Source organism: Lepidochelys kempii, chromosome 25 (genome assembly GCF_965140285.1).
Source record: "Lepidochelys kempii isolate rLepKem1 chromosome 25, rLepKem1.hap1, whole genome shotgun sequence".
Classification (NCBI taxonomy): Eukaryota; Metazoa; Chordata; order Testudines; family Cheloniidae; genus Lepidochelys; species Lepidochelys kempii.
This window is the reverse complement of record NC_136404.1, coordinates 16,616,914-16,630,557: the sequence shown is the minus strand read 5'-3', so window position 1 is coordinate 16,630,557 and position 13,644 is coordinate 16,616,914. Positions and strand designations below refer to the sequence as shown.

Sequence of the window (13,644 nt, the reverse complement as noted above, 5' to 3'; positions counted from 1 at the left end):
TTTGCGAATACAGACTAACACGGCTGTTACTCTGAAACCTGTCCACTAGGGGCTTTCTTGGCCCTTCCTCTGAAGCAATTGGGCGAGACAGGATATGGGACTAGATGTCTGACTAGGACTAGAACAGCCCCCCTGTTGATATTGATCCCAGTCCAGCAAAGCACTTAGGTACATGCGTAATTCATCATGCGAGTAGCCCCAGTGATGCTGAGGGGAGGAGTCACGCGCTGGAAGTCACACAACGTCAGTTCTTAGCCCTGCCATGCACCACCAAGGGTCACTGGCTCATGAGATCCATTGTTAGTCTAGTGCAGAGGTGGGCAAACTACAGCCCGCGGGCCACGTCCGGGGACGGGGAACAGGGGCGGTTGGATAGGCGTGGGAGTCCCAGGGGGCCTGTCAGGGGCGGGGGTGTGGATAGGGATCAGGGCAGTCAGGGGACAGGGAGCGGGGGGGTTGGATAGCGGGTGGGGTCCCGGGGGGCGGTTAGGAGCGGGGTGCCAGGAGGGGACGGTCAGGGGACAAGGAGCAGGGGGGGTTGGATGAGTTGGGGGTTCTGAAGGGGGCCGTCAGGGGGTGGGAAGTGGGAGGGGGCGTATAGCGGGCAGGGGGCAGGCTGTTTGGGAAGGCACAGCCTTCCCTACCTGGCCCTCCATTCAGTTTTGCAACCCTGATGTGACCCTTGGGCCAAAAAGTTTGCCCATCCCTGGTCTAGTGCAAGTGCCCCCAATGGAAAAACCCCCTCCAAGCTAATGCAGGAGGAGATCTTTCCTATACCCTGCAGCGGGGGCACAACCCTCTGTTAGTTACATTCTACGGGCTGGCTGAAAGCTTCGGTAGAGGGGTCTTGTTCTCCAATAAGTCTGATAGGAAGCAGCGGGATCTGACATTTCCCATAAGGAGCGGAGCTGGCTGGAATCAGAACCAGGCTATTTCCTGTGGAGACCGCAGCCTGCTGGGATGGATTCGGACAGGAGATTTTCCATTGATTTCATAGAGCCTTAGACCAGGCCCTGTGAGCCCGTCCCAGGGAGCATCCCCCTCGCATACACACACAACCCAGCTGTGAAGTAGCAGCGGGGTCCTCAGTTGGAGATGCACAAATAAAGCTGGGGGGGTGGTTGTCCCAAGTTTCGCCCCTGTCCATTACAGGCTGGGAACAATAGCCCGTGTGGAAACAGCAGCTGTGTTGTACCAGCGCATCCGGAGAGGCAGGAAGGAGCCAGGCAGGAGGAAATATTAAATAGAGCAATATAAACACTCGGCTAGGGGGGATAAGAGGCGGACGCGCCCCGCCCCACCATCACTGCCCGTGATAGCGGGGCCAGAGAGCCGCACGGCGGCAGTCAGCCTGCAGCATGGACAAGAACGCCTATGCCATGGCCAAGTTCGGCCTGGAGTCCAGGGACAACCTGATCCCCAAGCGGGACTGTGGCTTCTACATGAAATACATCTTCCTCTTCACCTCGGTCATCCAGTTCCTCATCATCCTGGGGCTGGTTCTCTTCATGATCTACGGCAACGCCCATGCCGGCACCGACGTCCACCTGCGGCACCTGGAGGAGCAGGTCCAGGAGCTCTACAGCAAGAAGATGCTGCTCAACGCCAAGAACAAAAACCTCACCCAGCAACTCAACGCCACCAGCAAGGAGAAGCTCGGCTGCTCCCAGCTGATGACGGCAACCCAGAAAGAGCTGGAGAAATGCAACGGCAGCCTGCAGGCCTGCACCTCATACCAGGTAGGCCTGCCTTGGAGAACCATCCCCTGGGGGCATGTGCCCCCGTACCCGAGCTGTCTGTCCTTCCATCTATCCCTCCTAGTGTGTGTCTGTCTCTCACCACCCTAGCATGTGTATCTATCAAGCCATCCCTTAGGCTCTCTGTCTGTCCCCCCACAAAGAACAGAGAGAGCAAGGATCCCCTTGGTCGCAGCCAAGAAATAACAAATGCAATGCTGATTTCAGAGCCAAATTCACCCTCAGGGTAATTCGGTGGAATCCCACCATGCCCAGCCCATCCGTCCATCTCTCCTTTCTGCTCAGGGGCTGACCAGGGCAATAAGATCCACTGAGGCACGGAGGTTCTTTTGCAACCAGGAAAGTGACCGATTCAAATTTCATCTCCAAATATCCTCATCCCCTGACTCGGCCGCTACAAATGATTGTTTTATTAGCGTGGGGAACCTGGGACCATGCTACCGAGCATCCTCTCCAGAGGGTTTAACTGTAATACTCATAGACATGATACCACTAAGCAGGGGAAATTCGGAATTTAAAGAGAGATCTCTTCTTGAGGGTGGTGTGCATTGTTAAACATCTGTCACGCTCCACCCCAGAGGTGGCAGCATTTCAATGGTGGTGGGTGAAGTTACTCCTCTGTCATTTCTCTGTTCTTACCATGCTCATTGAAGGAGTTTCTTAACACTTCTCTATTGCTCATTAGCTAGCCATTGAATAGGAAAATGGAATGATTTTTTTAAAAAAGCCAAGGTGCTTTTCATTCTGCAGCTTTCCAATAGAAACACTGATTCAAAAGTTTCCATGAAAATTCTTATATGTTCAGTTTCTTGGTCTTGGGCTCCCCCCCGAAAAAGGAGAATTCAAAGCCACTAAATCCTATTTCATGGTTGGTTTTCGGGTTTCTGCTGAAAATGTTTGTTTTCTAACAAAGGTTGATTTTGGAGCAAAGAAAATATAAAAAGGTTTTCTTGGAAAAATGTCAGCTCCTTTGGGGTGTCCACAGGGCTAATCAGCTCCTGCAGCTGTTCTGATGCCCAGAGTGCGACCGCACCCTCCTGTGCCCTTAGGGTCTGCCCCGTGTTAAGTCCTTAAAGACACAGTTTTCTCCCCTTTGAGTGTCTAACAAAAACCAGACTGTTTTTCTTTAACTCCTCATAAAAATCAGCACCAAGATTGGCTCTCCTCAGAGACTCAAGCTCTCCTTCCTCTCCATCTTATGTTCTTATATGACCCTGCCTATCCAAGCACCTTACCACCCTCTGTAGAAATGCTTTTGTCCACAATCTCTACGTGGGGAACCTAAGGCACAGAGAGGCTAAGGGTCTGTCTCCGTTGCAATTAGACAAGGAATCAAGGAGCAAGGCCCTGGCACGGGTTTGCTCTGAACTGGGAAACGGAAAACTTACTTTGCCAGAAATTAGAACCTGCTGGAAAAATCTCAGGTTCTGGATTGAGGGCAGCGTTCAAGCCATTTGCAAATGCAGGTTCTGTTTGGTGCCAGCCACATGCTGGGTGCTGCAGAACTTTTCATGCTGTTCCCCAGTCGACTCGGCATGGGGGCAAGAATGCCTTTCCAACTGAGTTTTGATGATCTGATTAGAGCTGGATTCCAGCTCGTTACAAGTGTGTTGGGGGGAAAAGGTTCGCTTAAACGGATCGGGGGGCTGGGAGGCACTTGCGAAACTCAACATCATCTTGCAAACCCCAATACGCCTAATGCAAAAGTCTCCCAGGTTTCCCTGGTCCCAGGCCCCCCCAGCGTCTCATTCCATCCCATGAGCTATTCTGAAGAGGACAAAGAATCCATGCCTCTTTCAGAAGCACAGACGGGGTCACAGCATCCACTGAGCAATTCTACCCTCCCCCTGAAACATACCTAACCCCAGTGAATCCCTGCTTCCCAGAGATGGGGCTGAGCCAGATCTGGATCCACCAAGTTCACTGGGGAGCTTGGATCCAGGATTTTGGCTCAGGTCTTCTTATAAAGACTTCGTATACTAACCGTAATGTGTTCTGATTGGCTGAGCACCCCACAGCTCCCAGGGATGAGCGAGACCTAGAGCTCAGCACCTCTGAACATCAGAAATGAGTCAGAGGGATTCTTTAGTTACCGAGCACGGTCTGGTATGTTGCAACATTCCTGTTTCATCAATGAACATTTCTCTCCCTGCTCCCTATTGATCAGACAAACAGACTCACCGGGACTCCCTGCAAAGTTCCATTGTGGTTTAGAGCGACGCCCAGGAGCAGAATTACAGAGACAGGCTTGGGGCTGGGAGCTTTGCCGGCACCAGCACTTGAGGAAAGCGAATGCACCCAGTGACTCACCCACAGCCTTTGTCCCACTGCAGAACGCACAATTCACACCACACTGCCAGGCACACGGGGAGGAAATCAGCCAGGGAACTAGCAGGCCAGGGACTACTGGCTCGTCTCTCCTGGTCACTTTGCACTGGATTCTTCCTCTGAGCTAACAACGCTTCGCCTTTCGCTGGCTCCTTCCACCTCTCAAATGTTCTGTTCAAATGTTTTCGGGGCAGCAGGAGCAGCTGGTCTGCGCAAAGCCACACTGCAGCAGCATGGTCAAGTGTCTGCCCTCAGGAATGGAAGCGCAGAGGGGTGCAAATCAGGACTGAGGGGCACTGGCAGAACTGTGTGTAAGGCGAGCTCAGGGCTGGGATAACAGGGGGGCTGCGAGTCAAGACTAAGGGGCACCAGCAGGGTGGGAACATTCACAAGGAAGCAGCTTCCATGGTGCTTGTCTCGACAATGCCCCCCGCCCCCCTTGTCTCCAGGAGTGCCCACGTTCCTCACCGTTCTGCAAAGGGAGAGCGGCCAATTCCCTCCCTCCATCTCGGCTGCCCTCCCAGGAATTTCCTGGGCAGGGCTCCCCTGGTGCCATGGTGGCCACGCATCCCTTGTGGAAGGGAAGCTCTGACGCTTTCCACCCCCGCCCCCCATTCTCTCCCCAGACCCAGTGCCAACAAATCTGGAACTACGCCGGGTACAACAAGATGATGGCGGACGAGTGCTACAGGAACATGAACATCCTAAACGTCACCTGCTACGGTGCGTGAGAGCTCCCAGCTCCTCTCCCTCCCCTGCCCAGCTCAGTATCAGTGGAGTCACGTCAGGGCCAGGCGGGGTCCCCGCAGGCTCTCCATGGCGTGGATGCAGCCAGCCCCCAACACTCCAGGCAGCAGGGAACTGCCTGACTGCTCACCGCACCCACCTGAGGTCAGAGATTCTGGCCTGCTTCCCCCTGACACCACTGGGGCTGGTCATCACCTAGGCATGCACATCCTCCCCGAGGGAGTGGGCCACCTGGGGCTCCAGGGTGGCCCGTGGTGAGCAGGAAGGTCACATGGCAGCATTGTGCAGCTCACTGTTGCAGAGCGTGGGGTGCAAACCCTACTTTGTCCGGGCTGTGGGAGCAGGGGCCCTCCCAGCCCCAGTTGGAGCCCCTGGGATTCCTCCCTCCAGCCCCCCAGTTTTAGCAGCAGATAGTTTTAGATTTTTAGGACCTGATCCCAACCTAGGGTTGTCAACTTTCTACTTGCACAAAACTGAACACCCTTGCCCCGCCCCACTCCATCCCCCCACCCTCTTTCGCTCATTTTCACCAGGCTGGCTCAAGGGGTTGGGGTGTGGGAAGGGGGTGAGTGAGGGCTCCAGCTGGGGGTGCAGGCTCTGGGGATGACGGGGTTGGGGTGCAGGAGGGTGCTCTGGGCTGGGCCTGAGGGGTTCAGAGAGCAGGAGGGGGATCAGGGCTGTGGCAGCGAGTTGGGGTGCAGGGGGGGTGAGGGCTCTGGCTGGGGGTACAGGCTCTGGGGTGGGGCCAAGGTGTTTTGGTTGCAGGAGGGGGTATGGGCTCTAGGCTGGGGATGGGGGTTCCAGGCTGGCGCCAGAAATGAGGGGTTTAAGGTGCAAGAGGGGGCTCTGGGATAGGGCCAAGGGGGTTGGGGTGCAGGAGGTGGATCAGGGCTGTGGCAGGGGGTTGGGGCACAGGAGGGGTTGAGGGTTGCAGGCTCCAGGCAGCGCTTACCTCAGACAGCTCCCAAAAGCAGCAGCACGTCCCCTCTCCGGCTGCTACGTGGAAGCGTGGCCAGGTAGCTCTGCGTCCTGCCCCATCCGCAGGCACCACCCCGCAGCTCCCACTGCCCATGGTTCCTATGCCTAGGAGCCAGAGGGGAGATATGCCACTGCTTCCTGGAGCCACGCAGAGCCACGGCAGACAGGGAGCCGGCTTAGCCCCAGTCAGTGGTGCTGACCAGAGCCACCGGGTTCCCTTTTCCACCGGGCGTTCGGGTCGAAAACTGGACACCAGGCCATTCTCTCCCAACCTCAGAATTCCAGTGGGGTCACCCCTGCCATGTGGGAGCAGGGTGCTGTATTGCACCCCCACGTGGCCCCCCTGGGTTTCTCCCCCACTCAGGACTGCTAACCCGGGGAGCTCAAACGTCAGGAGTCGGACCCCGGGAGATCACCAGGGCTGTGGCGGTGCTGAAGCCCCTCGCTACTGCCCACACCCCAGAGCCTAATGAATTAATCCATCCTCTTCCCCTCCCCCACATCTGCCCCTTCCCCAGCCCGGCAATTAATTCTGCACACACACCCCCACCCCCATCACAGCTGCTCCTTACCCCCAATCTCACGCCAGGGTCCTGTAGCTCCGAGGGGAGGGGGGAGCAGACAGACTCATTGTTCACGTGTGGGGGGGCGTCAGAGTCACCTTGAGCTGCTGGGCTCTTCCTGTCCCCTCCCCTCCTGTGGGAATGGTGTTGGCTGCTCCGTCACCCTCCCTCCCCTATCCAAAAACTCCTCCGGGCTTCTGGGAGGGGGTTGCACGGCCTGCCTCCTGCAGCAGCTGTGATTGGCTGCTCTTCCCCAGGAGTTTCCCCCGCCCCCAGCAGGGCTGACTCCAGTGCGGGGATTGGGTCCAGGGAGGGCAAACCGAGGGGAGTGGGTGCTGGGGATGGGGGTGCTGGAGGATAAGGGTCCAGGGGGAGTGGGTGCTGGGGATGGGGGTGCTGGGGGAGGAGGGTGCAGAGGATGGGGGTGCTGGGGAAGGAGGGTCTGGGGGGGATTTGGTGCTGGGGGAGGAGGGTCCAGGGGGATTGGGTGCAGGGGATGGGGATTGGGGGTCCAGGGGGAGTGGGTGCAGGGGATGGGGGTGCTGAGGGAGGAGGGTCCAGGGGTTGGGGGAGTAGAGGGCAGGCGAGCCAGATCCCAGGGGGAAGTAACCCCATCGGCCCAACTCCTGCTTTGTCCTCTCCCGGCACAGCCGAGAAGCTGAGCCTGCGGGAGACCCGGGACCGGCTGTTGCGGGAGGCCCAGCAGCAGCGGGAGAACTGCTCGCAGGTGACGGAGAAGCTGAAGCAGGCGGCCAGCACGGCCAGCGGGGAGCGGGAGCTCTGCCGGCAGCAGAGCATCGACCTGCGGGCCCAGTGCAGCGGGCTGAGTCAGGGGCACAACCTTTGCTGCAGCCTGCAGGAGAAGATGACGAGAGAGCTCCAGGCCGTCCGGCAGGACATCCAGGCCAAAGTGGGGACCTCCCAGCTCTACCAGCCCAGCAGCTGCTCCACTCTGACCCAGCAGGTGACCTCGCAGCTCCAGAGGGTGGGGGACAAGGTGCAGCAGGAGGTGCAGACCCTGGCGCAGGAGAACGGGCGGCTGCAGGGCGAGAAGCTGCGCTGTGAGGCGACCCTGCAGGCGTGCGGGCAGCAGCGTGCCGGGGAGAGCCAGCAGCAGCAGCGCCAGCTGCAGACCCTGCAGGCCGCCTGCGATGCCGAGGCCAAGCGGAGCTACCAGGAGAAGCAGATGCTGACGGAGGAGAAGGGGCGCCTGAGCCAGCAGCTGCAGGAGAAGAACAAGCTTCTTGCCCAGGCTGAGGCCACGAAGGCCCAGCTGGAGAGCTGCAGGAAGGCAAAGGTGAGGGGGGCCCCATGCTGCCTGCCTGTCCGCGCCCACCTCCGTCCCGACGCGGGGGGGCGGGGAGGCGCGCGCCTCCTTGTCGGCACATAGGAACTTGCCCACAAAGCCAGCCTGCCAGCTGGGCATGTCCATCCCGCCGGGTGTTTGTCTGTTCATTAGGGCTGCCAGGCGTCTGGTTTCTGACCGGAGTGCCTGGTCGAAAAGGGATCCTGGCGGCTCTGGTTGACGCCACTGACCGGACTGTTAACAGTCTGGTGGGCGGCACAGCGGGGGCCTGGGGCTAAGGCAGGCTCCCTGCCTGCCCTGGCTCTGCGCGGCTCCCAGGAAGCAGCCGCCAGGTCCCTGCTGCCCCTAGGCACATGGGCGGTCAAGGAGGCTCCGTGCGTTGCCCTTGCCCCTGGGGGCCGGCTCCGCAGCTCCCATTGGGCAGGAACCACAACCAATGGGAGCTATGGGGGCGGCGTCTGTGGGTGCGAGGTCAGCACATGCAGCCTCCCTGGCAGCCCAGGCGCCTAGGGGCTGCAGGGACCTAGTGGCTGCTTCGCAGGAGCAATGGTAAGCACTGCTAGGACCCCGAACCCCTTCCCACACCCCAACCCCCTGCCCCTGCCTGGAGTCCCCTCCCGCCCCCAAACTGCCTTCCGGAGCCTGCACCACCTCCCCACAGCCCCCTCCATTCCCTGCCCCAGCCTGGAGCCCCCTCCTTTACCCCAAACCCCTCATCCCCAGCCCCACCCCAGAGCCCACACCCCCTGCTGGAGCCCACACCCCAACCCCCTTCCCCAGCCCGGAGCCCCCTCCTGCACCCCAAACCCCTCATCCCCAGCCCCACCCCAGAGCCCACCCCCCCCGCTGGAGCCCACACCCCAACCCCCTTCCCCAGCCCGGAGCCCCCTCCTGCACCCCAAACCCCTCATCCCCAGCCCCACCCCAGAGCCCACACCCCCTGCTGGAGCCCACACCCCAACCCCCTTCCCCAGCCCGGAGTCCCCTCCTGCACCCCAAACCCCTCAGCCCCAGACCCACTGCAGAGTCTGCACCCCCAGCCGGATTCCTCAACACCCCCCACCCCCATGCTCCAGCCTGGAGCCCTCTCCCACTCCCAAACCCCTCATCCCCGGCCCCACCCCAGAGCCCTCACCCCCCTCACATACCGTGCCCCAGCCCGGTGAAAGTGAGGGTGGGGGAGAGGGAGCGAGGGGAGATGCAGGGAGTGCGGGAGGGGCCTCGGAGAAAGGGCCGGGCCTCGGGAAGGGCCAGGGTAGGGGTGTTCGGTTTTTTGCCATTAGAAAGTTGGCAACCCTACTGGTCATCCATTGATGTCCTTGTAGGTTGTGGCGGGGGCATAAATAGTGTGTTTATCCTCTCCCCCCCCGCCAGCCTCCACCTCCCCACATGCACACCCGGGAGCAGATCCCCCAACCCGTACGACCCCCCCAAGGCCTCCGTGCTGCCTGCTGGCTCACGGGGCCCCCAGGGCTGGGGCAGCACATAGCAGGGGACAGAGGCCTTCCCCACAACCTCCTCCAGCCACATCCTTGCCAGGAGTCAGCCCGGGAGGGTCTCCCCAGTTCCTTCCGTGCACATCACCGTCTGGTGCCAGCTGGGCAGGGTCAAGCGTTCCGGGCTGCCCATGTGCTGGCTCCGTGGCTTGCAGCTGAGCTCCAGGCCCTGCTAGCCAGCATGTCTCTCCTCTCGTTGACAGGGCAGTGTTTTCCCAGGGAACCCAGGCCTGAGAAATCCTGGCAACCCCGGGACCTTCGGCAACCCCGGGGCCTTCGGGAACCCTGGCACATATGGGAATCCCGGCACCTTTGGAAACCCAGGGACACTGGGGAATCCCGGGACTTTCGGAAACACTGGTGAGTGCCCGTGCGAGAAAGGGCAAAAGGCAGATGTCCAGATGCTTTCCCAGTCTGGCCTGTAGCTTTGGCAGGTGGGCGCCAGCCTCTGGGCACAACCCTCACCCACTTTCCTATCCCTGCTCTGAGAAACCCCAGCCCCACCACCACCTTCGCCATCTATTGCGAACGAAACCCTGCAGTGTTGGTGAGGCTGGTGCCATGGAGCAAGTGGCATGGAGGTTTCCACCCACCCGGCTCTGCTGCTGCCCACGGCCCCTTGGGCTCCCTAGCACTGTTGTGCATTCCTGTCATTCCCGACTGGGACCCGTTATTACAGCAGCTCCAGACAGTTCCAAGGCCTGCGTGCAGCTGGGGGACGAGGGGGACCCCTTTCTGGGTCATCGGCATGCCGAGCCAGACCCCCCTTGTGTTCCTGCCACACCAGGAGCCCCATGTCCCAGACTCTTCCAGGCGTGGCGAGGCCAGCCCAGGATTGGGGGCTTCTGAGCGGGGGGGAGGCCCCTTCCCCTGCACATATGGGCAGTCGATTCCAGACAAGAGACCTCTGGTGCTTCTCACCCTGTTAGACCGAGCCAGCCTGGAGGAATTCAGAAAACGAATCCTGGAGGAGGCCAAGCTGCCCAACCAGTACCCCCCAAAGCCCGTGCCGCAGCCCAGGTAAGGAGCGAAGGGCAAGGCAGGTTGGGGTGTATCCCCTGCATGAGCACTCCGAGCAGCCTAGCATAGCAGCTGTCCCTCTAGCACCTCACCCCACCCCTCTACCCCGGTATCCCCCACCACCATATTAAAGCAGACCATTGGCCCCTTGCAGCCAGTATCCTGTCTCTAGCACTGGCTGCAGCTTCCCCTTCCCACAGTGCGCCTGGTTGATTGCACAGGACAGTCCGTGTGTGTCTAGAACCCTTCCTGACCCTTCACACCCTGAAGCATGAGAGCTGGGGTCCGGCAGCATCTGGCCTCTCGCTGCTGCTCAGTTAAGAAGCCCCCTGACTAAACACCATCTCAGCGTAAAGCAGCTGGCATGTGGGTGAAGCCTAGAACTAACATCTCTTGCTGGACGTGCTCAAAGAGCATTTCCTGGGGGTCGGGGCGCAGAGCTCCTGTTTCACAGCTACACGCACTTGCCCGCTGGGGGCGACGTGGAGGGAGACGTCGTTAGTGTTTGCGAAGCTCTTTGAGCTCCACCGAGGCAAGGCGCTGCGGGCCAAGGAGGTATCGCAGGCACAGTTATTGTGCAACAGTGCAGGGAGTTGCAGGGATGCCGTGGCGGGGGATCAGACCCCCACAGAGCATTTCCTAAGCGGCTTGGGGTGGGGGGGGGCCTTGTGCACGTTACTAATTATCAGTAGCTGGACAATACTGCGTCTGGCCAGTGACTCCAGCGGGCGCAGGATCGGGCCCTCTGTTTTCTGGAGACAAGGGCTAGCCTGGGGGCAGGAGAACCTGCCGGAGCCGAGCCACAGCCTGCCCAGGCTCTTTGACGGGGGGGGGGGGGGGAGGGCAGGGGCCACGGGAAATCCTGGGGCAGCAGGATACCACAGCAGCCAGCGACTTCCTCGCGGGGCAGGAACCCGGGTGCAGCCACTCGGGCTGCGTGTGCGCGAGGTTAGTGCTGACCCTCTCGCTGTTTTCTTTTCCACGCCAGCGGCTAAGCAGAGAGTGAGGCCACGGGGAGCAGGGACCCGGAGCTGAGCTGGAGCAAAGGAGAGGAAACCGCGACTTGATTGGCAAGACACTTAGGAGACTGAGCTGGTGCACGGCCTGAAATCTCTCTCTCACTCACACAGCCAGACAGACAGACACGCCTGGGCAGAGACGTACAGACAGGCGCCCGCACATACATGTGAATGCCCCCCCCACGCACACAGCTGAAATACACACTCCCCCCAGCTGAAATCTCGCGCACACCCCCACACACACACCCCCAGCTGAAATCTCGTGCGGACAGACATTTGGACAGACTCTCAGATCGTCCCACTCCCGCTCACCCCAGATACACATGCTCTCTGGGCCTCCCCCTCCTGCCCCTTATTCCTCGTCCAGTTACCCCGGTTCACCAGCCCCCGGAAGCTGATATTGTCCTTTGGCAGCCCTCCCTCGGACTTGTAGCTCTTGGGAGCGGGAGGTGGGGGTGTCTGGCCAGACCTGGCAGCACTGCACAGGCCAAGCCTGGAGGGGGTGGGGGAGGACCGTGGGTCCCTCTGTCTGACCCCGCTACTACCCCTGCTGAGATCCCCTCCATCCTCCCACCCCGGGCCTGACCCCCGCTCCAGCCTCACCCCCCACCCTCCTCCAGCCACTCATGCATCCCTGCCCAGGCCTCGCTTCCCCCAGGCCTCAAGCCCCTGTTCTGCTCAGGCTCCGCGGCCCCAACACCCCTCCAGTACTGCAGCCTGTTCCCGGGCCCTTGCGGCTCACCCCATCCCAGGCAGCCACGGGGCCCAGGGGCAGGGGGCCAGCAGAGCAGGATGTGCCATGAATGTGATTAGCTCATGGCGCTTTGCTGTAAATTCTTCCACCCCGCATGGAATACACGCCTGACGGCAGCCTGGCCTGGCTTTTGCGTGCTTTGTTCTCGCTCGCTGGCAAGCCGGTCACTGGGGGCTGGGCAGGGAGCTGGGCGTGTGACCTGGTGGGTCTGGTTCTGCTCTTGCTGACCCTGGCCCAAATCAGGGGTAATTCCCTTGAGCCACCAGAGTCCCCTGCCCTGAGCCAAGGCTGGGGACTCGGAAGGTCCTGGAAGGCCCCTGTGCAGAGCGGGGGCTGGGCGCTGACGGTCCTGGGGTTGCGTGTGGGGGTGACATTAGCTAGGGGGCTGGGTTCCCAAAGGGGCTTTTGCCCCAGAGTTCTGACGAGGACAGGAGAATTGGGGGAGGGGACACACGTCCCCATGTGCCTCGTCTCTTCCGCCACCCCCCCGCCTGCCCCCTCCACCAAGGCCATCAGCTGCTGTCCTGAGACAACTGCCCCTGCCTTGGGCCCAGCCACGGCCAGCGTCCCCTCAGCCATTGCACCAGTTCCCATGCTGCAGAGGAGTCTGGGTGGCTGCGAGCGGGGCCCAGCTCTCAAGCCAACGGGGAACGTCCCGTTCTGGCCGCCCCGGAGGAAGGGACTGACAGGTGCCGCAGGAAGAGCCAGGCCAAGCTGGGACCCAAACAAAGGAACATTGAAGCACGTTCCCAGAACTGCTGGGATCAGGATCCACGCCTGACCCAGTGGCCCCCGGCCAGGAATTCTGCACGCTTGGCCTCTGGCCTCGTTCCTGCTCCTGCACCGCTCCAGCCTTGGCCCGGCTGCCAGCTCCAACTGCGCCGTGGAGGGGCTGGTTCCGGAGCCTGGTCTCAGCCCCAGAGGAGCAGGGTGGGGGGGAGAGGGGCACAGATGCTTACCAGAGATAAGAAGCCCCAGGCAGGCAGCCACACACCTGTGCCGCCCACGCCTGCCTTTCCAGCTGCAGGGTGGCAGGAGTGGCAAACAGACAATGCTGGGATCATGGTTGGGGGAGCCAAACTATCTGCTCCCAGGCTGTAGGCCTGTCATAACTGCCTCCCAGGAAAAGGAATCCCCCTCTCCTGCTCCCCGGAGCCAGCTCTGGTGGCCCCACAGAGGGAGACGAATCCAGGGATGGGTGGATAATCCGTGGGAGTTTTGCTGGGTAAACCAATGGCATCTGGCCCCATTTAGGTCAGTTGCTCACTTACAGCAGGCTGCACCCACCTGGGGTCTCTGCTCCCAGTCCCACCTCTGTCTCCCCCTTGGGGATGTTCCCCTTTCAGTCCCCCAGGCGAGGGGTAGCTCCCCCCAGAAGCTGACACAAGAGCTTCCCCTCCCCCCCAGGCTGGAAATCTAGCCCCAAAGCCTTGGTTTGTTGGACAAGGAAAGTGGCCTGAATAAATGGCCTCCCAGGACTTCCCCTGCAGGCCCCATTGGCTCTGTCGCCGCCAGGGAGGAAATGTGACATGGCCGCTGAGGCTGGATGCTAGAGGCCCTGGCCCTCAACTCAAAGCCACTTCCCCTCTAGACCTGAGGCCACCCATGCTGAGCTGGGTTTCAGAAGCCCTCCGCTGGGGCTCAGCCATGAAAGTTAGTTAAGTCTTGGAGCTGCT

General features: G+C 60.6%; 1 protein-coding gene across 1 annotated transcript; it reads left to right on the top strand.

The window, feature by feature from the left end:
* Nucleotides 1-1,266: 1,266 nt before the first annotated feature.
* On the top strand, nucleotides 1,267-12,090 carry PLVAP (plasmalemma vesicle associated protein). The gene is made up of 6 exons (XM_073323864.2): nucleotides 1,267-1,739; nucleotides 4,712-4,808; nucleotides 7,024-7,670; nucleotides 9,379-9,535; nucleotides 10,105-10,195; nucleotides 11,184-12,090. Exons 1-6 carry the CDS (start codon nucleotides 1,359-1,361, stop codon nucleotides 11,188-11,190), a joined length of 1,380 nt encoding a protein of 459 aa, XP_073179965.1. The 5' UTR covers nucleotides 1,267-1,358; the 3' UTR covers nucleotides 11,191-12,090.
* Nucleotides 12,091-13,644: the final 1,554 nt, after the last annotated feature.

Excerpts from the sequence above, each read along its gene's own strand:
- PLVAP (XM_073323864.2), top strand. The coding sequence starts at position 1,359 with ATGGACAAGAACGCCTATGCCATGGCCAAGTTCGGCCTGGAGTCCAGG. Across the intron at positions 4,809-7,023 it reads CCTAAACGTCACCTGCTACG|CCGAGAAGCTGAGCCTGCGG; the intron begins GTGCGTGAGAGC and ends CTCCCGGCACAG. Across the intron at positions 9,536-10,104 it reads CGGGACTTTCGGAAACACTG|ACCGAGCCAGCCTGGAGGAA; the intron begins GTGAGTGCCCGT and ends TCACCCTGTTAG.